This window comes from Barbus barbus, assembly GCF_936440315.1.
Source record: "Barbus barbus genome assembly, chromosome: 49".
NCBI classification, from domain to species: Eukaryota; Metazoa; Chordata; class Actinopteri; order Cypriniformes; family Cyprinidae; genus Barbus; species Barbus barbus.
The window spans coordinates 238,188-262,379 of record NC_136727.1 but is presented as its reverse complement, the minus strand read 5'-3'; the positions used below and the strand labels follow the sequence as shown (position 1 = coordinate 262,379).

The 24,192-nt window shown below is 39.5% G+C and overlaps 1 protein-coding gene across 1 annotated transcript in view; it reads left to right on the top strand.

The window, feature by feature from the left end:
- LOC306867279 (ATPase family AAA domain-containing protein 3-A-like) overlaps positions 1 to 24,192 on the top strand; it is a 31,439-nt gene that overhangs the window by 6,573 nt on the left and 674 nt on the right. The window contains exons 11-15 of the mRNA XM_079412878.1: positions 1,837 to 1,961; positions 22,043 to 22,094; positions 22,175 to 22,245; positions 22,330 to 22,497; positions 23,861 to 23,969. Coding sequence (XP_079269004.1) covers positions 1,837 to 1,961; positions 22,043 to 22,094; positions 22,175 to 22,245; positions 22,330 to 22,497; positions 23,861 to 23,969 — 525 coding nt within the window. The remainder of the gene's footprint in view (positions 1 to 1,836; positions 1,962 to 22,042; positions 22,095 to 22,174; positions 22,246 to 22,329; positions 22,498 to 23,860; positions 23,970 to 24,192) is intronic.

Sequence of the window (24,192 nt, the reverse complement as noted above, 5' to 3'; positions counted from 1 at the left end):
CAAAATATTTTTATTTTAATAGTAAATCCACTTCATTTGCCAAAAATGTAAATGTTTAATTTTCATTAATTCAAATATAAATTAATTAAAATAGTTTTATGCCTTCATCTGATATCCAGTAAAATTTAAATACACAACACAGAATTTCTGAGGGGGAAAACACATTTCATAAGGCTACTGTAAGAATAAATAAAAATAGTTTGTATGCATTCAAATAATAACATGCTAAAACACAGAATTTGGTAACAATAAAACATAAGGTGAGAAACAAATAAAACATTTCATACGGCCCTAAACGTGTCATTTTTGTTACACTTTTAATAAATTAAATGTTAAATTGTATCATTTTCATGATTTTAATGAATTAGACATGCTTTTAGATTAATAGCATTTAATTTGACCAAAAAAAGAGTCCAGAAAAATTAAAATGGAAAAAATTGAATGTAGAAAAAAATGAAACGGAATTTGGGGAAAAATAAAACAGATTTCATAGGGCCCTATATCTGGAAATATTCTGGTTATGAAGCAAATGAGAATATCAACAAATAGAACTTTGGATTTTAATTAGTACATGTATTAGTAAACGTTAGTTTCAATTAACATTTAACTACGATTAATAAATAAATCAATAAATGCAGTACCTCAAGACATTTTTTTGTTCATGTAAAATATACCGCATGTCCTCGACTTGTTACATTTATCTTTAAATTAAAAAAATTACCCCCTTAATATTGTGGCAGTTTTTTTCTCCGTGGTATCGAAAATGGTATCGAATATCGATATTTTTCAAGGTATCGTATCGAAGTTAGAAATTCCAGTATCGTGACAACACTAGCTCGCACAGCAGCAGAGTAGTTTAGTTTTGTGTGAAAACATGGCAGAAAGCTGGGAGGTTTTAAAAGAGTGCTGAGGGAATTATTATATAAATGAATATAAGAATGAATTAATTATATGTACCTCTGAAGGTTCTGACTGACTTCAGAAAAGATTCGATGGCATTTTGTTTTCATCTTCGTTCCATCTAATACCTAATAAAGCAGTGTTTTAATCACAATGCTGCTTTGTTCATTCTGCTGCTCTATAAGCGCCACCTGCTGTCAGAGAGTGGATTTACAGAAAATGATATTCACATTGTCTGTATGCAGCTTCTGTCTGGCCAAAAACGGATCGAATTTGCATGCCCTGCTGTAAATTTTGACCGGTTGATGAAAAACAAGCTTATGTGAATTCTACACATTTAAACAATTCAGATAAGTTATCTAGAATTATTTATGGAGCAGATCAAATACATATAATCATTCATTAATCAATTATCATTTTGATTCAATCCTTTTCTTTATTTAAAGGCTGAAATGTGAGGTTTACCTTTTTATGAAACTTTTTCAAAGCTTTATTTGAACATTTTGAACATGCTATTATTAATTGTTGTCAGTCATGTTGTCATTAAAAACGAGGAAGGCTTTTAGCCGAAACGTTTGTGTCTTTTCCATCAGTAATGAATGCCAAATAAAACCTAAAAAGAAGACTGTTCTCGTGAGTGCGGATCATGATCTCCTATACGAAGTCATTTAAAATCCGAACATCATTGGTAATGTTATTGTTTTAGTGTTTATGCAAACAAAAAGTCATTATTTATTGTTTGTTGATTTTAAATATAAAACTTGAAGTGATTTATATGCCAGTATTTTTTTAACATCCCCAGCACATTTGAACAATACTATGATAATACTGATAACCGTGATCATTTGGTCACTATAGTCATAAGAAATGTTCATATTGTTACATCCCTAACGCATCGTAACACCTGTGTAACTGTGTCTGATTGGCTGTGAGCAGAAGCTAGCGATGCATTCTGGGATGGATTATGCCATCATGACTGGAGGAGATGTGGCGCCGATGGGCCGAGACGGAGTGACGGCGATGCACAAGGTGTTCGACTGGGCTGGAACCAGCGGCCGCGGGTCAGAAACACACCACACCAGAAAAATACACCACGTTATTACCTCTGTAATTACATAGAGTACCTTTGTAAATGTTTATTTACATTTATTATAAAAAAAATATATATATTTAAGTTATGTAAAATGTTTTTACATAAAGCTGATATATACTTTTATGTGTGTATGTTCAAGTTCAAGTTTATTTGTATTACGCTTTTTACGATACAAATCGTTGCAAAGCAGCTCTACAGGAAATTAAGTTTCCACAGTATATTTATATATTGCAGAACCGTAATATATTTAACTTATGGCAAAATTTGTTAATTCTGTATGTTGTCTGAGCGTTGGCATCCTCTGAGGTCCTCTGAGGGGTTGGCATCATCTTTTCTCAGGTGTTCGGTCATCTCAGATCATTTAAGGGTTGGATCCAGACTGAAGCTTCTGTCATTTCTAGTTACCACGGGATGATAATCAACAGAGAAACAAATAGAGACATAATTAGCGTAGCTGCTGTTCCATCTAAGCAAAAATGATTTGTTCAACCCAAGCTAAAGAATAATAATAATGTACATTTGATCAGATATAACTGCAGTACAAGATTATAAGATGCATTATGTGAATGCTTGGCTAAAGAGATGTGTCTTTAATCTAGATTTAAACAGAGAGAGTGTGTCTGAACCCTGAACGTTATCAGGAAGGCTATTCCAGAGTTTGGGAGCCAAATATGAAAAAACTCTACCTCCTTTAGTGGACTTTGCTATCCTAGGTACTACCAAAAGTCCAGAGTTTTGTGACCTTAGGGAGCGGGTTGGGTTGTAGCGTGGTAGAAGACGAGTTAGGTACGCAGGAGCTAAACCATTTAGGGCCTTATAGGCAAGTAATAATATTTTGTAAATGATACGGAACTGAATAGGTAGCCAGTGCAGAGACTGTAAAATTGGGGTAATATGATCATATTTTCTTGATCTGGTAAGAACTCTAGCCGCTGCATTTTGGACTATCTGTAGCTTGTTTATTGAAGATGCAGGACAAGCAGCTAGCAGTGCATTACAATAGTCCAGTCTAGAGGTCATGAATGCATGAACTAGCTTTTCTGGATCAGAAACAGGTAGCATGCTTCGAAGCTTGCCAATGTTCCTGAGATGGAAGAATGCTGTTTTTGTAACATGGGAAATATGATTTTCAAAGGACAAGTTGCTGTCTAATATAACACCCAGATTTTTGACTTTAGAGGACGTAACAGTGCATCCGTCTAGTTGCAAATTATAATCCAAGAGATTCTGTGTACTGTTTTTTGGTCCCATAAGTAATATCTCTGTCTTATCTGAATTTAATAGGAGGAAATTATTGGTCATCCAATCTTTTATATTTTTTACACAATCTATTAGCTTAGATAGTTGAGAAGTTTCATCTGGTCTTGTTGAGATATATAGTTGAGTATCATCAGCATAACAATGAAAACTAATCCCGTATTTTCTAATAATATTACCAAGAGGCAACATGTATATTGAAAATAGCAGAGGACCTAGGACAGATCCTTGTGGTACTCCATACTTTACTGGTGATAATTGTGATGACTCCCCATTTAAATGAACAAAGTGGTAGCGATGGGGCAGGTAGGATCTAAACCATCTTAAAGCCTGCCCTTGAATACCCGTATAGTTTTGTAATCGATCTAGGAGTATATCATGGTCTATAGTGTCGAACGCAGCACTAAGATCAAGTAATACTAGCAATGAGATGCAGCCTTGATCTGAAGCAAGAAGCAAGTCATTTGTAATTTTAACAAGTGCAGTTTCTGTGCTATGGTGAGGCCTGAAACCTGACTCAAATTCTTCATAGAGATCATTTTTTTGCAAGAAGGAGCACAATTGAGCAGACACAACTTTTTCAAAAATTTTAGACATAAACGTAAGATTTGAAATGGGTCTGTAATTTGCCAGTTCATTAGAATCTAGTTGTGGTTTCTTAATAAGAGGCTTAATAACCGCCAGCTTGAATGGTTTTGGGACGTGACCTAGGGGTGGGCGATATGGGAAAAATATCATATCACGATTTTTTATAGAAATATCACGATTCACGATTTTTATCCCGATTCTTTGTTAGTTTTACTATTTTGGTTTTACAAGTTGTCTGAGCATTACAGCCAAACTAGAAAGACAAAGATGCATGGCAGATATTTAGGCCAAAGTGGGTGAAGATAAAAAATCTTTTTCATTATTTTATTTTTCTTATTAAAAAATAAGAACAAAGATACACATTACAAATACACATAATATACAAATAAAACAAACAGTGCTTTATTTTCAGGTACAATAGGTGTATTTAGCAGAGCATTCAATGAAATTGAATGAACAAATATAAAAATAAAACACTAGATAGACTGATTCCTAAAGCAACTGTATTAAAATTTTTCAGTCAAGAATAGGGAGTGATTTTTCTCTTTGTGTTTTGTTGTTTTGTTAACGTTAAATGAATAGTTCCCCCACAAATTAATATTCTGTCATCTGTCTGTCAATTCTGTCATAATGTTGTATTTTTATACCATCATTTACTCAAAAGTTGTTTTAAACCTGAATGAGTTTCTTTCTTGTGCTGAACATTTATAAATGCTATTTTGAAGAAGGCGGAAAACCAAACAGCTGCTGGTCCTCAGTGACTTCCATAGGATTTTTCTTTCATACTATCAAAGCCAATGTAGACCAGCAACTGTTTGGTTTTCCACTGAGTAAATAATGACAGAAATTCAATTTTAGGGTGAACTATCCCTTTAATGACAGTCGACAGCACGTTTAGTGTCCTGTCCCTTTAAGAGCTGCACGCATCTAATATACAGGCACGCATCTGTTTCTCTCTTAACTATTTACTTTCATTTTAGAGATAACCAACTCAGTCTGTGTGTAAACCTTGTGTGTTTAGACAGTATTAGCGCAAAAGATAAGTTAGTTGAGTAATCAGGCGCTGTTAGACAGGCGTTTTAGTGCGCGAGCTTCAGGTGTATGCGCTCAGAACAAGCGCACGTCAGACCAGCGTGCGAATGAAACATTTAACCAGCAAGGCTTGTATGCAAATAATGTACTTTTGCGATCGCGAATAAGTGCAGTGTCCTGTCTGAGTAACTCTACTGCTGTATGTCGTGTTGTACAGTATATAGAGACGGAGGCGCCAGAACTGTATTTGACAATGTGCGCGGTAGCGCGATACTACGATATTTCTTCAAAAGCAGATCGTGGAGACATTTTTATCGTCCACGATCAAAAATCGTCATATCGCACACCCCTAACGTGACCTAAAGATAACGATGAGTTAATAATATTGAGAAGCGGTTCTTCTGCTACGGGTAACAACTCTTTCAGTAGTTTAGTGGGTACAGGATCTAATAAACACGTTGTTGGTTTAGATGCACTGATAAGTTTATTTAGCTCTTCCTGTCCTATAGTTGTAAAGCACTGCAGTTTTTCTTTGGGTGCGATGAATGAAGCTGAAATACTAGACGCAGTAGAATCTACATTTGTTATTGTATTTCTGATGTTATCTATTTTATCAATAAAGAAATTCATAAAGTCATTACTATTAAACTGTGGGGGAATATTTAGATCGGGTGGCATGCGTTTATTTGTTAATCTAGCCACTGTGCTAAATACGTATGTGTATATGTATATATATTAGGGATGCACAATATTATCGGACTGATATCGGAATCGGCCGATAATGGCTTTAAATGTAAATATCGACCTGATATGAAAAATGATGCCGATATGTCTTGCCGATAAGAGGAATACATTAACTCACATGTGCTCTGGGTGTGCTAGCGATTAGATCACGTCAGCAGTGAGGCTCATTTTTGAAGCAAAGTTTTGTCTAATGATGATTAGATTCACTCTTTTGGATCGCTACATTTAATCTGTGAAAGCATTTACAGAAAGAAGCGTTCTGTGTGATTAGGCACGTTCGACTTGAAGCAGCGCTGTGCAGAATGATCAGTGTATGACATCAAAGTACCACGAGAGCTATACGAGAGCAGACGGATCCTTTGCATTTGAATCTCTCACGCGGTACTTTGATGTCATACACTGATTCTGCACAGCGCTGCTTCAAGTCGAACGCGCTTAGACTAAACCGTAACAGCACGTGCAGCAGCCTCCCCCGGGTCCTAACACCCGCTCGGTAAGGAGTTTTAATCTGTAGGGAGCGCTGTTGGCCTACTTTTAATTAAATTAAAAGTAAAATAGCCACACAAATAACATTTAGACTGTGTTTCCGATCAAATAAAGCAGTAATTAATGTTGTAAAATAATGAGTATGTTTTGATTTAAAGGTCAGAAGCTATAGCTTACATGAAAAAAAAAGGGGGGGGGGGGGGGTGCAGCAATTGATATAGTTTATTTATAGTTATCGTCAAAGATTCAATGTAATGTCAAAAAAACGTTATTATTGTTGATTTAATTCTAACAAATAAGTTCTTGTTAAAAATTAACCAAAATGAAAAATATTTAGCTTATAATTTCTGCACAGGAGAGATTTGGTGTTGTTTCCAAACAAAAGGAAATATATCGGTTTCGGCTAAAATGAGTTGAAAAATATCGGCATATCTGATATCAGCAAAAATCCCTTTGCATCCCTTTTATATATATATAAATTATTTTAAAATATATATATGTGCATCCCTTTTATATATATATATATATATATATATATATATATATATATATATATATATATATATATATATATATTTGTACACATACATGCATTCATTATCAAATGGCCAGAGTTTTGAGAGCGCAGTGGGCGGGCTAATGTGGTCATACTTCCTGGTTCTAGTAAGAACTCTAGCTGCTGCATTTTGAACCTGCTGGAGTTTATTAAACGTGCAGAACAACCACCCAATAAAGCATTACAATAATCTAACCTTGAGGTCATGAACGCATGAATTAATGTTTCTGCATTTGACATTGAGAGCATAGGTCGTAATTTAGATATATTTTTGAGATGGAAAAATGCGGTTTTATAGATGCTAGAAACATGGCTTTCAAATGAAAGATTGCTGTCAAATAGCACACCTAGGTTCCTAACTGATGACGAAGAATTGACAGAGCAGCCATCAAGTGTTAGATAGCGCTCTAGGTTATTACATGCGGAGGTTTTAGGTCCGATAATTAATACCTCTGTTTTTTCATATTTTAGCAGTAAGAAATTACTGGTCGTTGTCACGACTGGCTCAAAGCCGTAACAAATGGAAGGAGGACAGTATGGTTGGTAAGGTTGCAACAAAAATATTTATTAACATAAGACAGAGAAAATATATTAAACAAGGAAGCAACAAAAAAAATAACTACAATTTCTGTCTGACACGACAGACAGAACAAGTCTCACAACTAATAACAAAATCCAAATAAACAACCCGAAACCAAAAGCAAACACACAACAACCGGGAGCAACCAAGGACCACCACACCAACAAAGCCAAAGCTTTTATAGAGGGAAGAACAGGTGGACATTGTTCTCTTGATGAGCCTCCTAGCCACGCCCACTGGCCGGCTGTAGCAGGAAGAGTAGGAGACTCATCACATCGTCCAGTTTTTTTATATCAACTGCATTCCGTTAGTTTTTCAAATTGGTATGTTTCGTTGGGCCACGAAGAAACAGAGCTGAGTATCATCAGCATAACAGTGGAAGCTAACACCATGTTTCCTAATGATATTTCCCAAGGGTAACATGTAAAGCATGAAAAGTAACGGCCCTAGTACTGAGCCTTGAGGTCCTCCATACCAGGGTTATTATAGTTTTGCTTTTTTCATTAGTTTTTATTTTTATTTCGTTTTGACTTTTTGTTTTCAAATTCAGTTTAGTTTTAATTAGTTTTTAAAGTGAGTTTGCTAGTTTAGTTTAGTTTTTATTTTTTGAAAATGCTTAGTTTTAGTTTAGTTTTTATTAGTTTTAGTGTTAGTTTTAGTCTTTTTTTGTAATTTGGGTTATTTGTCAGGGGCAAGATTCAAAAAGGTCAGAAAAAGTATTGTGTAATAATAACTCAACAAAACCATCATACAATTTTAGAAAATATTTATTCAACAATAACACCAGTACATAAAATGTACTTATGGGCACAAATATGTATGTAAACCGTCTCCGCAGTAAGTGCAAAATGTGTAAGTGACGTACGTGTGCCAAGAAAAAAACAAAATAGCCAACAGACTAAAGAAGACATACATGAACCACATGTATTCAACCCATTTTTGAGCCACACAAGACATTTCTGTCAAGATTGTCAGGGAGCTCAATCTGAGAAAAGAACATAACTAACAAAAAATAAAAATAAACTTGTGTCCCGACAAGTTCCAACATGGTAAACAAAATAATGTAAGTCCCTTGCATTAATGAATCAGCTGTTTAAAATACAGCTTTTCAATTTTTTTTTTGTGTGGGTGTGTGCATGAGTGAGTGTGCATGGGTGAGTGAGCATGTGTGAGTGTTTGCGCGTGCGATCGCGAGTGAGCAAGAGTGTGTGTGTGTGTGTGTGCGAGTGAGCAAGAGTGTGTGTGTGTGTGTGCGAGAGTGTGTGAGCATGTGTGAGTGTTTGCGCGTGCGATCGCGAGTGAGCAAGAGTGTGTGTGTGTGTGTGTGTGTGTGTGTGTGCGAGTGAGCAAGAGTGTGTGTGTGTGCGAGAGTATGTGAGCATGTGTAAGAATACCTCTTACAAAATCCACACGCCGTACCAAAAATCTACACGTTCTAGAATTCACACCCTACAAATACCACAGCTGTACAATTTTCACACCCTATACTAAATTTACCCTATAGCCTACAGTCAATAGCCTACTCATCTGGATTGAAGCAGCAAACATTCAGTGTAAAAGTAAAAAAATACATAACATTATTTTATATTTGAATCACAGCTTATATAGTGTTTTGACATCGACAACCACAACCAAAAAGTGCATTTTACCTCAAACTTGCGACTAGTTAACTTTCTAAAGAAGGCATAATCGCTTCTCGGGTCAACATTAACACACTGACAAAATTATATTCAGAATTTAAAATATTTAAATTAATGTTTGATTGAAGGTGTTCAAGAGATGGAGATACCAACCTTTCGCGAACTTTCAACGTCGAACGAAGTGTGCACGGAGGGGAGGGGCTGTGTGTGTGTGTGTGCGCGCGCATGTGAGAGACACATGAGTGACAGAGAGGCGGAGGGAGAGCAGGGAAAGGAAGTGCAGCTGAACGAATACGCTGCATGTTCTAAATAGCGTTAAAAAATTAAAGACCTTGACAAAGACGAAAACTAAGGACATTTACTCTATAATTTTATTTTATTTTAGTTAGTTTGTAGCCAAACATACATTACAGTTTTAGTTAGTTATCGTTTTTTTGTAATGCCTCGTTTTTATTTTTATTTCAGTTAACGACAATGTTTTTTCCCACCTAGTTTTCGTTTTTTCGTTCGTTTTCGTTAACGATTATAACCTTGCTCCATACTGCACTTGTGATCGGTATGATACCTCTTCATTCACTGCTTTTTTTTATTTATACAACAGTTCGACAGCACAAGTGTGTAAATAAATAAGAAACAACAATCGTCTATCAAGCCCTCTTTTGTGCAGAACTACTTCCTTCCGCCACGGATTCAAATTTCAGTTGAACACCTGAGCCCAAGCCTCCATTACTAATTCCAAAACATCACTTTAGAACTAGGAAAGAAGGAACGTTGAGTTGCTGCATTAAAAGCTTAATGTATTACTATATTATGAGCTATATTATTTGTAGTATAATATTATGAGAGAGATTGACTGAGCGATCATGATTACCTGCATCTGATACAGCATTCATTCTTCAGATCAATCTCATATTCACAATAAAACATTAGTTTGAATGTTTGACAGGCTTGTACTATCCTTTCATCTGTTAAGGGTGATTTCTGATGACAGCGCTGCTCAGTGCATTTGTTGGCTGCGGCTTACAAGCTGCTGTTAAAAGTAAAATTAACTTCTGTTTGAGTTTTGTTTTTTCAATATGCTGTCTCTTAAAAAGTCTCTTTTGTGCCATCTAATGGTGAAACAATGTAACTAAAATCACCATCACGAACACACTGTTTCCCAATACTAAATACCATTATTAAATACTACTGTTATTTATGTCAAATATTATTTATTGAATAATAATATTTAAACAACAACAACAGCCATCATAAAAGTTGCTAAGTAATTCAGTCAAAAGTACAAAGACAGCGCTCTGATATACAGCATTGAAGTTACATAAACATGATGAGATTTGGCCAAAACTATTTTCTCTGGAAACATAATAGATTAATGAGACCAAAGCCGTTATATTTACCCAAAACGAAACACATCTCATGTTTAACCACTATAGAGACATCAGAGCCAGCTGTAAAATCCAGAAGATCTGGCCGAGGTGAAGCGCTCTCTCTGCGGGTTCATGAGCACTTCATATTTGAAGTCCAAACAAGTACATTCTCTCCTAAAATGCTCTTAAAACTACATTCTGTGACACAAAACAGTATTATTTTTAAAATTATAGTGGATTTGGGCATTTGCCATGACACTCTGTGAGAAATACGACAACTTCGGCAAGCGGAGGGATACAAACAGTGCAGCGGTTAGAGGAGCTCTGTTATCACTCTAATATCACACTCTTATCAGCCAATCAGATTCCAGGACCAGAAAGAACTGTTGTAGATGTATATAATTTTGTAAATAATTGTATTATTTAGTACCAGTATAAATTAAATCATGTAAAAACTTTCCATAGTTTAAGAATAATTTATTATAATTTAAAATAATAATGTATGCTGATGCTGACAAAAAAACTAAAATATTGATGTATAAACATTGATTAACTTTTTTTTAGATTTTGTTGATATTTAAATTGAAAATACTGTTATATATTTATTAGGGGTGGCACGGTACACAGATGTCACGGTTCGGTACGTACCTCGGTTCGGGGGTCACGGTTCGATACAATTTCGGTACAACAGGGAAAAAAAGACATCTCCTTTGCTCAGTTTCTTTTATTTTGATGTGAAAATGCTAAATATTATTACATGTTATATATATAAAATCTGTTTTGTTTTCATTGTGAGTGTACACAAATAAAAGCAGACCTTTAACTACAAGCAACAGCACAAATAAAAATACAATAGAGTAAAGATACAAATAAAATAATCAGTGATTTCCAGGGGGTTTTTTAGGTACAGAAATTGAAGTATGATTAAAGTAATTAAAGGTAAAACAGCATTGCATATTTGACTGTATAAATTAAAGATTACTCTTTATTAAAGTTACAAAAGCGATTCAATCAAGAGCAGTGAGTGATTTCTTTGTTGTTGCTGTTTATTTAATATTAACTGTCACTTTAAGAGAAAGCACTGATACTGTACGCCCAGCCGGCTATGTCTGCTATAGGATACTTACCAAGACGGGCATTTTGACAGAATTTTGTGTGAATTTATCCATTAAAACACAATACTTCAGAGAGAGCTTCATATTTGCGCGCGTTCTGAGGCGCAGGTTTGTGCGCTTCTGATGAGAGCACGCACAAATCTTCTCACTGCGCGCGCGAGTTCGCGTCCTCTGGCTCTTAAATATTTGAGCTGGCAAAGCTTACATGACTTTAGTCTAAACACCGATATCAACGTGTGCTGTTCAGGTCTCACCTGTGCGCGCGCTATCAGCACCCGGGTGATGACGGAATAAATGCTCATATTCCAGCATACGGCACTCGCATTGAACAAGAGTGAATGATTTGTCCACTTATTTATTTTTTTTCTCTTTCTCATCGCTGTTGTTATAATGTACTGGGAAGCCAGAATGCGCATCCATTAACAGAAACATACATTAGCCGAACCCTATTTGTTTTACGTGTTATTTATAACAAACCACATGCGTTGTCAGAATTCAGTTGAACCGCGGTCCTAGCGCGTGCCGAACCGTGTGTGGAGAACCGTGCGGTTCGGTTTTTTTTCCGCGAACCGTGCCACCAGCGGCGTAACTTTGCTTTGAAAAGTGGTGGGGACACCGCACAACTCGTTTTGCTATTTGTTTATTTAATAACCGAATTTACTTGGGGACTGAGTTCAGAGTTGGAAATGCACTTAATTTCCACACATGCATCACATTCACAAATATGTCTATAAAAATCCAAATAAGAAAAACGTAACATTCACAATGTGGAACAACTTGCTAAAAGGACAACTTGCTAAAAGTAGGTGATCAATGCACGCGCTGAACGAAGAATCAACATTACCTCAAGAGTCAAGACAAGCCCACAAAATGTTTCCTCATCCAATCAAATAATTTAACCAATCCTGAACTACGCAAAACCTTGTGTAAAACATGAATGAGTTAATTTGTGTTTGAAATAGTTAAACTACCTTTATTAATTAAATAAATGAAATTGTTTTGACGAATCTTTTTTTTATGACGTTTTTATAAAAGCTCTATTTTTTCCTCCCCCACCCCACATGTAAAGGCTAGTTAACGGTAAATGTTGCTACCTATAGCATAAATGTTAAAACATTAACAAAATGTCCAAAAGAAAGCGTGGAAGTGATATAAGAAGCTTTTTAGTGAAGCAGCCACGCACAGTAAAGGCCATTGCACACTGAGTCCGAATTTTTCGTCCGAAATTTTCGCACGTTGAAAAATAAATACGACCTCACGTTGTCAATCACGTTTGCACACTGCCTCCGAAATTGTCGTCCGTCAAAAAAAATCGGATCGGGTTCGATTTTTTTGCGTTTCTCGCATCCGTATAAAGCATTTTGAGATGCTTTGAGAAGGTGTTTTGACCATTCAGAGCCACCGTACAAGCGAAAGCCAAAATCCAAAATGGTGTCAGACAAATTAATACACTTCGTCTTGCAGCACAGAGCACTTTATGACAAACAAATTGCGGAATACAAAGATACAGAATATAAAGAACTGCTGTAGCCTATTTTTTATGCCTGGCGCGCACCTTTCCGATGCCGCAGTTCGGGGTGTGTGTGTGTGTGTGTGTGTGTGTGTGTGTGTGTGTCTGTGTGTGTGTGTGTGTGTGTGTCTGTGTGTGTGTGTGTGTGTGTGTGTGTGTGTGTGTGTGTGTGTGTGTGTGTGTGTGTGTGTCTGTGGGTGTATCCATACCTCAGACAGTCTCTGTTCAGGATAAATTGGTTCACGGAAATTGGTGGTCTTCTTTTTAATATGTGGATTCAGTATAGCTAGCAAATTATCAAACTGAGGCACTGACATCCTGAAATAAACTTTGAATCTCTCGGGATAATCCCGCAGCTCTTTGATAAGGAGGTGGAACTCTCCTTCCTCTCTGCGCAATCTAAGGATTGGATGGACCCAATATTTCCTTTTTCTTTTTTTAAAAAGAGAGAGGCCAACAAAATCATCCTCACTGCTTGAAGACATTTTGTATAGTTTTGCGAATTCTTTCGCAACGGATTAATTAAAACGCATTGGACTCAGTGACAATACTTGACGTACTTGACAATACGTCACGATTTACTTACAGTGTGCAAGGTCTCTGTGCGTGACGAATTTTTAAGATTGCGAATGCGAAAAAACGCATGCGAAAATTTCGGACTCAGTGTGCAGAGACCTTAAGACTAAAATACAGTATTAACATTGTAGACTACAAATAAATTTTAAAAGAGGTACAGGATCTGTAGACTAATTAATTATAGGGAAAGGAAACTACATATCCCATGACGCATATCGCGTATCTCGCGATAGTTTCACAACGAGACTTAATATTCATCTTTGAGGACGTTGAAAAGCTTCTGACCGGCGGAAAAATGTGTTAAATGAATGAATTAGATTATGAAGAGTGACGATTTGTAGATGGTGCTTTTCCTTTAATATATACCTTACGCAATCTATTTTTCAGATACTTTTTAAAAGTGGTGGGGACAATATCGAGCCTGGTAAAAAGTGGTGGGGACATGTCCCACCCGTAAATTACGCCTATGCGTGCCACCCCTAATATTTATAATATTCTGATGTTTAATAAATGAATGTAAACTAATTTATTTATAATACGCTAATATATATTAATATATATATATATATATATATATATATACATATATATGAGTATAATTAATTATTTTGTAATTTTTACATTTTATTCACAAATGTAAATCAGTACATTGATATTTTTTTAAGTCCGCATATATTACAGCATGAATTAAATCACCATGTAAAAACATTTTACATTTAAAATAAATAATTTACTAAGTTACTGTAATTCAGTGTTAATTTCGTTAACGAAGAGGACGATGAAAAATATTCGTTAACGAACCTTTTTTCTGTGACTAAGACGAGAAGTTGCCGAGATAAAACTAATATCTGATGATAAAAACTATGACGAAATTTATGCGCGTCTTCGTTAACGAGACGAGACGGGACTAAAATGTTATTTGAGGACTACCGGACATTCAAAATGCATCCTATAGGCTAAGTTAACTGTCTTGTCTTTCAAAATGTGCGTCTCTGTCTCTGGATCGCAATCAGATGAGGGGCGTTTGTATATCTAGTCTCAGTATGGCAGCCGCAGGGCGGATACGCTACCAAAACGCAAACTAGCGATCTGAAACAATGGCCTCAGCACCTGAATGGTTATAGGGATAGGGTGACCAGACATCCCGTTTTTCCCACGAGTCACAATTCGTTGTTGATTAACTTAAAGATAGTGAAGGCGCGACAGGCGGAATCAGTCTGATAGAAGTGCTCCACTTTCTCAGATCAGTTCTCATACAGCGCGCGATCAGTTCTCACACAGCGCGCGATCAGTTCTCATACAGCGCGCGATCAGTTCTCACACAGCGCGCGATCAGTTCTCATACAGCGCGCGATCAGTTCTCATACAGCGCGCGATCAGTTCTCATACAGCGCGCGATCAGTTCTCACACAGCGCGCGATCAGTTCTCACACAGCGCGCGATCAGTTCTCATACAGCGCGCGATCAGTTCTCATACAGCGCGCGATCAGTTCTCACACAGCGCGCGATCAGTTCTCACACAGCGTGCGATCAGTTCTCTCAGTTCTCACACAGCGCGCGATCAGTTCTCTCAGTTCTCACACAGCGCGCGATCAGTTCTCTCAGTTCTCACACAGCGCGCGATCAGTTCTCACACAGCGCGCGATCAGTTCTCACACAGCGCGCGATCAGTTCTCATACAGCGTGCGATCAGTTCTCTCAGTTCTCACACAGCGCGCGATCAGTTCTCTCAGTTCTCACACAGCGCGCGATCAGTTCTCAGTTCTCATACAGCGCGCGATCAGTTCTCTCAGTTCTCATACAGCGCGCGATCAGTTCTCATACAGCGCGCGATCAGTTCTCTCAGTTCTCATACAGCGCGCGATCAGTTCTCTCAGTTCTCACACAGCGCGCGATCAGTTCTCACACAGCGCGCGATCAGTTCTCATACAGCGCGCGATCAGTTCTCACACAGCGCGCGATCAGTTCTCTCAGTTCTCACACAGCGCGCGATCAGTTCTCACACAGCGCGCGATCAGTTCTCTCAGTTCTCACACAGCGCGCGATCAGTTCTCTCAGTTCTCACACAGCGCGCGATCAGTTCTCTCAGTTCTCACACAGCGCGCGATCAGTTCTCTCAGTTCTCACACAGCGCGCGATCAGTTCTCACACAGCGCGCGATCAGTTCTCATACAGCGCGCGATCAGTTCTCTCAGTTCTCATACAGCGCGCGATCAGTTCTCTCAGTTCTCACACAGCGCGCGATCAGTTCTCTCAGTTCTCACACAGCGCGCGATCAGTTCTCACACAGCGCGCAATCAGTTCTCACACAGCGCGCGATCAGTTCTCATACAGCGCGCGATCAGTTCTCTCAGTTCTCACACAGCGCGCGATCAGTTCTCACACAGCGCGCGATCAGTTCTCATACAGCGCGCGATCAGTTCTCTCAGTTCTCATACAGCGCGCGATCAGTTCTCACACAGCGCGCGATCAGTTCTCATACAGCGCGCGATCAGTTCTCTCAGTTCTCATACAGCGCGCGATCAGTTCTCAGTTCTCACACAGCGCGCGATCAGTTCTCATACAGCGCGCGATCAGTTCTCTCAGTTCTCATACAGCGCGCGATCAGTTCTCAGTTCTCACACAGCGCGCGATCAGTTCTCATACAGCGCGCGATCAGTTCTCTCAGTTCTCACACAGCGCGCGATCAGTTCTCATACAGCGCGCGATCAGTTCTCTCAGTTCTCATACAGCGCGCGATCAGTTCTCAGTTCTCACACAGCGCGCGATCAGTTCTCATACAGCGCGCAATCAGTTCTCACACAGCGCGCGATCAGTTCTCATACAGCGCGCGATCAGTTCTCTCAGTTCTCACACAGCGCGCGATCAGTTCTCACACAGCGCGCGATCAGTTCTCATACAGCGCGCGATCAGTTCTCTCAGTTCTCATACAGCGCGCGATCAGTTCTCACACAGCGCGCGATCAGTTCTCATACAGCGCGCGATCAGTTCTCTCAGTTCTCACACAGCGCGCGATCAGTTCTCATACAGCGCGCGATCAGTTCTCTCAGTTCTCATACAGCGCGCGATCAGTTCTCAGTTCTCACACAGCGCGCGATCAGTTCTCATACAGCGCGCGATCAGTTCTCACACAGCGCGCGATCAGTTCTCATACAGCGCGCGATCAGTTCTCAGTTCTCACACAGCGCGCGATCAGTTCTCATACAGCGCGCGATCAGTTCTCACACAGCGCGCGATCAGTTCTCTCAGTTCTCATACAGCGCGCGATCAGTTCTCTCAGTTCTCATACAGCGCGCGATCAGTTCTCTCAGTTCTCACACAGCGCGCGATCAGTTCTCACACAGCGCGCGATCAGTTCTCACACAGCGCGCGATCAGTTCTCTCAGTTCTCATACAGCGCGCGATCAGTTCTCAGTTCTCACACAGCGCGCGATCAGTTCTCATACAGCGCGCGATCAGTTCTCACACAGCGCGCGATCAGTTCTCATACAGCGCGCGATCAGTTCTCTCAGTTCTCACACAGCGCGCGATCAGTTCTCACACAGCGCGCGATCAGTTCTCATACAGCGCGCGATCAGTTCTCTCAGTTCTCATACAGCGCGCGATCAGTTCTCACACAGCGCGCGATCAGTTCTCATACAGCGCGCGATCAGTTCTCTCAGTTCTCACACAGCGCGCGATCAGTTCTCACACAGCGCGCGATCAGTTCTCATACAGCGCGCGATCAGTTCTCTCAGTTCTCATACAGCGCGCGATCAGTTCTCAGTTCTCACACAGCGCGCGATCAGTTCTCATACAGCGCGCGATCAGTTCTCAGTTCTCACACAGCGCGCGATCAGTTCTCATACAGCGCGCGATCAGTTCTCACACAGCGCGCGATCAGTTCTCACACAGCGCGCGATCAGTTCTCTCAGTTCTCACACAGCGCGCGATCAGTTCTCATACAGCGCGCGATCAGTTCTCACACAGCGCGCGATCAGTTCTCATACAGCGCGCGATCAGTTCTCATACAGCGCGCGATCAGTTCTCTCAGTTCTCATACAGCGCGCGATCAGTTCTCACACAGCGCGCGATCAGTTCTCATACAGCGCGCGATCAGTTCTCTCAGTTCTCACACAGCGCGCGATCAGTTCTCTCAGTTCTCATACAGCGCGCGATCAGTTCTCACACAGCGCGCGATCAGTTCTCAGTTCTCATACAGCGCGCGATCAGTTCTCATACAGCGCGCGATCAGTTCTCATACAGCGCGCGATCAGTTCTCTCAGTTCTCACACAGCGCGCGATCAGTTCTCATACAGCGCGCGATCAGTTCTCAGTTCTCACACAGCGCGCGATCAGTTCTCATACAGCGCGCGATCAGTTCTCATACAGCGCGCGATCAGTTCTCATACAGCGCGCGATCAGTTCTCACACAGCGCGCGATCAGTTCTCACACAGCGCGCGATCAGTTCTCATACAGCGCGCGATCAGTTCTCACACAGCGCGCGATCAGTTCTCATACAGCGCGCGATCAGTTCTCTCAGTTCTCACACAGCGCGCGATCAGTTCTCAGTTCTCACGCCGGTTTCACACTGCAAGCGTAAGCAGCGCGTATTTTTTTCGGCGTCCATGTTAACGGATGAGAGCGTTCACACAGCACGCAGGAGCGGCGCGGCAGCGCGTAGCAGGAGCAGAGCAGGAGCGGCAGTGCCGCGATCGTTTCGGCGCCGAGTCTATTTTTGCTGCGCTGCTTACGCTCAATTAAAGTGACAAAGCATGTATTATGGACAAAATACACACGAAAAAGTGAAATTGTTCCCCAGAATGTAAATTAATGACATCTACTATGTTGTAAATAGAGTATAAACTTCAGTAAAAAAAAAACAATAATACTATATATTACAAAAAACTAAATAAAATAAAGTTTTTGCTCTAATCACTAAAATTAGTTTAAATAATTTATACTGTTATTTCATCTTAAGTCACTGGTTAATTGTATTAATTATATTAGCCTATATGTGTTATAACTATATAGTAAGTTGCCGTAAGAACAGGTGTCATGTTGACATCATGATGACGGTACTAGTGCTAATGCAAAGAAGACAATCATGGACGACACTCGTCTAATCGTGGAGGTTGAGAAGCATACAGTTATTTATGATCCTCATACTTTACTAAAGACTTGCAGGCGAAGGAAAAATCATGGGAGGACGTTGCATCAGCACTCGGTGCAGAAAGTAATAACCTTTCTTACTTTTTTGTTTTCAATTTTTAGCATGCCCACGCACGAACAAATTAATAGCTAATTAACTAAATACAATAGACAGAATAAGGTCACACATGCTACATACATCTACGCTGTAGACTACTGTATGTCTATTTCAGACTTAATTCTCCATAAATTGATCATTAAAAAACGTGTCTATTAAGAAGTTTAAGGTTACTTATTACAGACATTTTTTGGATTTTATATGTTTTTGATGGGTAATGTATGTAAATTTTCTGTTTATAAGATAGATAAAAACTACAAATGATTTTCTTAGTAATGTTTTTTTTTGTAATGAAATAGGTAATTTATACCATAATTCATATATCAAAATATTAGCATTTAAATTATTCTACACATATATGAAATATGTAAAAGCAATTACTGTGCAAGGTTAATGACCTCAAGAGCACTGTCAATACTAATGTAATGTTCAGGATAAAGCATTGTGTTGGCCTCAGCCATGCAAATCCAATCAGTACAGTTTCTGAAGTATTACAATCAGTAAAGAAACAACACTGATGAAATAAAAACATTTATTTAAAAATGGATACTTTTCACACAATAATCACACATATATAAGAAATATGAGATATGCGTATACAATTAAATGTTTCAAGTTTCAAGTTGAGGAGGAAGGTAGGCTATTCTTCCTTCATCTTACATTGTGTGTAAACTGTACAGAGTGTACCCAAAGTCTGCGTCTCATCCTTTGTCGTAGTCTTCTTAACAACATATATAGCCTTCCTTCTGTCAACAACTCACTACACGCAAACAAAGCATAAAAGAAAATTGAAAACAAACTTATATTTCGTAATTTATTAAAAAAATAAGCTTCTTGACACGTTTTCCCTCTGTAATGTATTTTAAATAGAAATAAAACAAAGCTAACTTATTACCCATTATTGAGAAATCTGTACAAAATCCGCGGTTCAGGTGCGCGCTGCAAACGCTGCCGGTGTGAATAATGGATACGCGCTGCTTCTGCTCTGCTTCCGTCCTGCTTGCGCGCTGCGCCCGTGTGTTTAGTCACAGAAAAATATGGCGTTCCGATCGGCTGTTTAATATGACTTTGCTACATGCACTGGTCTCAATGAACGTGACGTCTGCGTCTGCCATAGTCTGCTGCAAGGGCGGTTTCCAGCACATTCCACTCACTCATTCTTTATTATTTTTTCCCACTGATCTTCAGTTGTATTTAATTAAGTGATTTTACCTGTATAGCTTTTATTCCAAATAGTAATGAATTTACACAAATGTTCATGTTAAAATATTTGTTTGCCATTGTTTCTTGTCAACATATGCACAGATAGCCTACTTATCAAGAAATCATGTAGCCTAGGTCAGTTCTCACACAGCGCGCGATCAGTTCTCACCCAGACAGCAACATAGTTTTGGCCCAGATCCAACCCACATCTGGCCCATGTGCAATCAATGCGGGCCAGATGTGGGCTGGATCTGGGCCGACACTGCTTGCTGTCTGGGCAGTTCTTATACAGCGCGCGATCAGTTCTCAGTTCTATACAGCGCGCGATCAGTTCTCATAGTTCTCAGCGCTCAAATATGCACACAGCAGTCCACATGTATATCGTGTAGAGCATCTCATGTAAATACAGGCTTAAGTGAATGTAAACAGGTGGGTGAAATCTGAATGTGTGTCAGTATTACATGCATCCGTCTTAAATGGACAGCATTCCTAATTAAATAGCCTACCTATCTATGCCATTAATATTAACCAACAAAAGATGTTAAATAAATGTATGCTTGTTATATAAACCTACTGTATCTGAAAAATTAGTTAAATTTGTATCTCTACCAAAAAATTTGAATTTATTCCAGTTTTTCCCAAATTCAATCCTTAATTCAAATTTCTCATAAACTTAATTGATTTGGTAATGACTATTTTTGTTTGAAGACTACATATAAAATAGCTACCAAAATAAATGTTGGTAACTGCAGTTTGACTAAAAGTTGACAAAAATGCAATGACTTTTCGGCGACTAAAACTAGACTAAAACTATGATAGACTCAAATGACTAAAATGTGACTCTAAGACTATTAAGCATTTTTCTCTCAAGATAAAGACTAAAGGTCTCTGCACACTGAGTCCGAAATTTTCGCATGCGTTTTTTCGCATTCGCAATCTTAAAAATTCGTCACGTCACGTCACCTTGCACACTGAGTCCGATGCGTTTTAATTAATCCGTTGCGAAAAAATTCGCAAAACTATACAAAATGTCTTCAAGCAGTGAGGATGATTTTGTTGGCCTCTCTCTTTTTAAAAAAAGAAAAAGGAAATATTGGGTCCATCCAATCCTTAGATTGCGCAGAGAGGAAGGAGAGTTCCACCTCCTTATCAAAGAGCAGCGGGATTATCCCGAGAGATTCAACGTTTATTTCAGGATGTCAGTGCCTCAGTTTGATACTTTGCTAGCTATACTGAATCCACATATTAAAAAGAAGACCACCAATTTCCGTGAACCAATTTATCCTGAACAGAGACTGTCTGAGGTATGGATACACCCACAGACACACACACACACACACACACACACACACACACACACACACACACAGACACACACACACACACACACAGACACACACACAGACACACACACACACACACACACACACACACACACAGACACACACACACACACACACAGACACACACACACACACACACAGACACACACACACACACACAGACACACACACAGACACACACACACACACACACACACACAGACACACACACAGACACACACACAGACACACACACACCGAACTGCTGCATTGGAAAGGTGCGCGCCAGGCATAAAAAAAAATAGGCTACAGCAGTTCTTTATATTCTGTATCTTTGTATTCCGCAATTTGTTTGTCATAAAGTGCTCTGTGCTGCAAGACGAAGTGTATTCATTTGTCTGACACTATTTTGGATTTTGGCTTTCGCTTGTACGGTGGCTCTGAATTGTCAAAACACCTTCTCAAAGCATCTCAAAATGCTTTATACGGATGCGAGAAACGCAAAAAATCGAACCCGATCCAAATTTTATTTTGACGGACGAAAATTTCGGAGGCAGTGTGCAAACGTGATTGACAAAACGTGAGGTCGTATTTATTTTTCAACGTGCGAAAATTTCGGACGAAAAATTCGGACTCAGTGTGCAATGGCCTTAAATCAAAAAAGCCTGCCAAAATTAACACTGCTGTAATTACATAATTATACTGATATTTCTATCTTATCCAGATAAGTTTTGACTGACCATGTGATCGTGTGTGTGTGTGTGTGTGTGTGTGTGTGTGTGTGTGTGTGTGTGTGTGTGTGTGTATGTTCTGCTGTTCTCCAGGCTGCTGCTGTTTGTGGATGAAGCCGATGCATTCCTGCGCAAGAGATCCACCGTGAGTCTCACACTCCCTCACTGTGTGTGTGTATCTGTGTGTCGCTGCAGGGTCATGTGACGTGTGTGTGTTTGTTTCAGGAGCGGATCAGCGAGGATCTGCGCGCGACTCTGAACGCATTCCTGTACCGCACCGGAGAACAGAGCAACAAGTAAACACACCTGTCTCTCACACACACACACACATGTGCACACAAACGGATGACATGATGTTGGGAGGTGTGTGTGTGTTTCAGGTTCATGCTGGTTCTGGCCAGTAATCAGCCCGAGCAGTTTGATTGGGCCATAAACGACCGAATCGACGAGATTGTGAACTTCATGCTGCCGGGACTCGAGGAGCGAGAGAGACTCGTGCGACTGTACTTCGACAGATACGTGCTGCAGCCGGCCACTGGAGGACGCCAGTGAGCAACACTTACACTCTCTCACACACACACACACACACACACACACTTACACTCACACACACACACACTTACACTCTCTCACACACACACACACTCTCACACACACACACACACACACACACTCACACACACACACACACACACACACACACACTTACACTCACACACACACACACTTACACTCTCTCACACACACACACACACAGGCTAAATAACATACTCAGGCTGTGTTCCAGTACAGTTTTTTTATGCCCTTGGGTAACATTTAAATCTTATCGATTCCAATTCTTAACAATTCCTAGTTTCGATTCCAATAACATTAAAAAAAAGAGTCAAACATTTAGATGTCAAACATATTTATTCTGTCTGTTGCAGCTGAATAACTGTAAGAATCAGCAGCCTTCAGAACTCTTCAGGTCATTGCACACTGAGTCCGAAATGTTCGCGTGCGTTTTTCAGTTTTTTCATATTCCCCATCCTTTCCTATCAAAATGCATGCTACGGATGCAAAAACACACACAATCGAACCTGATCCGAATTTTTTCTGACGGACAGAAGTTTCGGAGGCAGTGTGTAAACGTGATTTGACACAACATGAGGTCGTATTTATATTTTAACGTGCGAAAAGTTCGGACGAAAGTTTTGGACTCTGTGTGCAGTGACCTATAGGCCTACAAGAGGAACTTTTGCCTATGCTTTTAACAAAAATACCACAGCAAAACAACTAGACTAATATAAATTTCAAATATTAAAGTGTTAAAGAACAAACACATCAACTAGCAATAGCATAAATTAAATACAACTGAACCAAATTCCAGGTTCAGAAACTTTAAGTTTAAAAACACTGCATAGTTTTCTTTTCATAAACAAAATACAGATTAAAGTTATTAAAGATATTCAGTCAAGATCAGTGAATGATTTTCTTCTGGTCTTTGATTAAGGTTAATTACAGGCGGCGTGTGTTTATTAGGCTGCTGTCTCTTTAACACCGAACGCATGCGGATCTAAAATACTGTACACAAGCGCTTTCGTTCTCATCAGGGAAGGTCTTCGAGGCGGGATTCGAACTCGAGACGCACGAAGTGCTACATTGCTGTATTTCGACATGCTGCCCACAAGGCTATTGCCACCGACTTAAATTTTTTGTAATTTTAGTGCTTAATTTTACTATTTGCTTTTTCATTTATAGTCTTTTTTTTTTATATTTTTAGTTTACAATAACGGCACTGATTCAGACATTTTTATGCAACATTGGCTTAAAATGCTGCGTGACACTCGCTGAACTGAACGTGACGTGAAGTCATGTGACATGGCGTGTGTGTGTGTGTGTGTGTGTGTGTGTGTGTGTGTGTGCGTGCAGGAGGCTGAAGCTGGCTCAGTTTGATTATGGGCTGAAGTGTTCGGAGATCGCGAAGCGTGTGGAGGGAATGTCCGGACGAGAAATCTCCAAACTCGCAGTCGCCTGGCAGGTTCGTTCATTTAACGACATTTATGCTGCATTTTGGACGTTGAAATCACTGGCCACCATTGAAGTTCACTATATAGAGAAAAATCCTGGAATGTTTTCCTCAAGAAATGTAATGTCTTTGCGACTGAAGAAAGACAGACATGAACATGTAGGATGACACGGGCTGAGTAAATCATCAGGGAATGTTTATTCTGGAAGAGGACTTGTCCTTTAAATGTTTGATC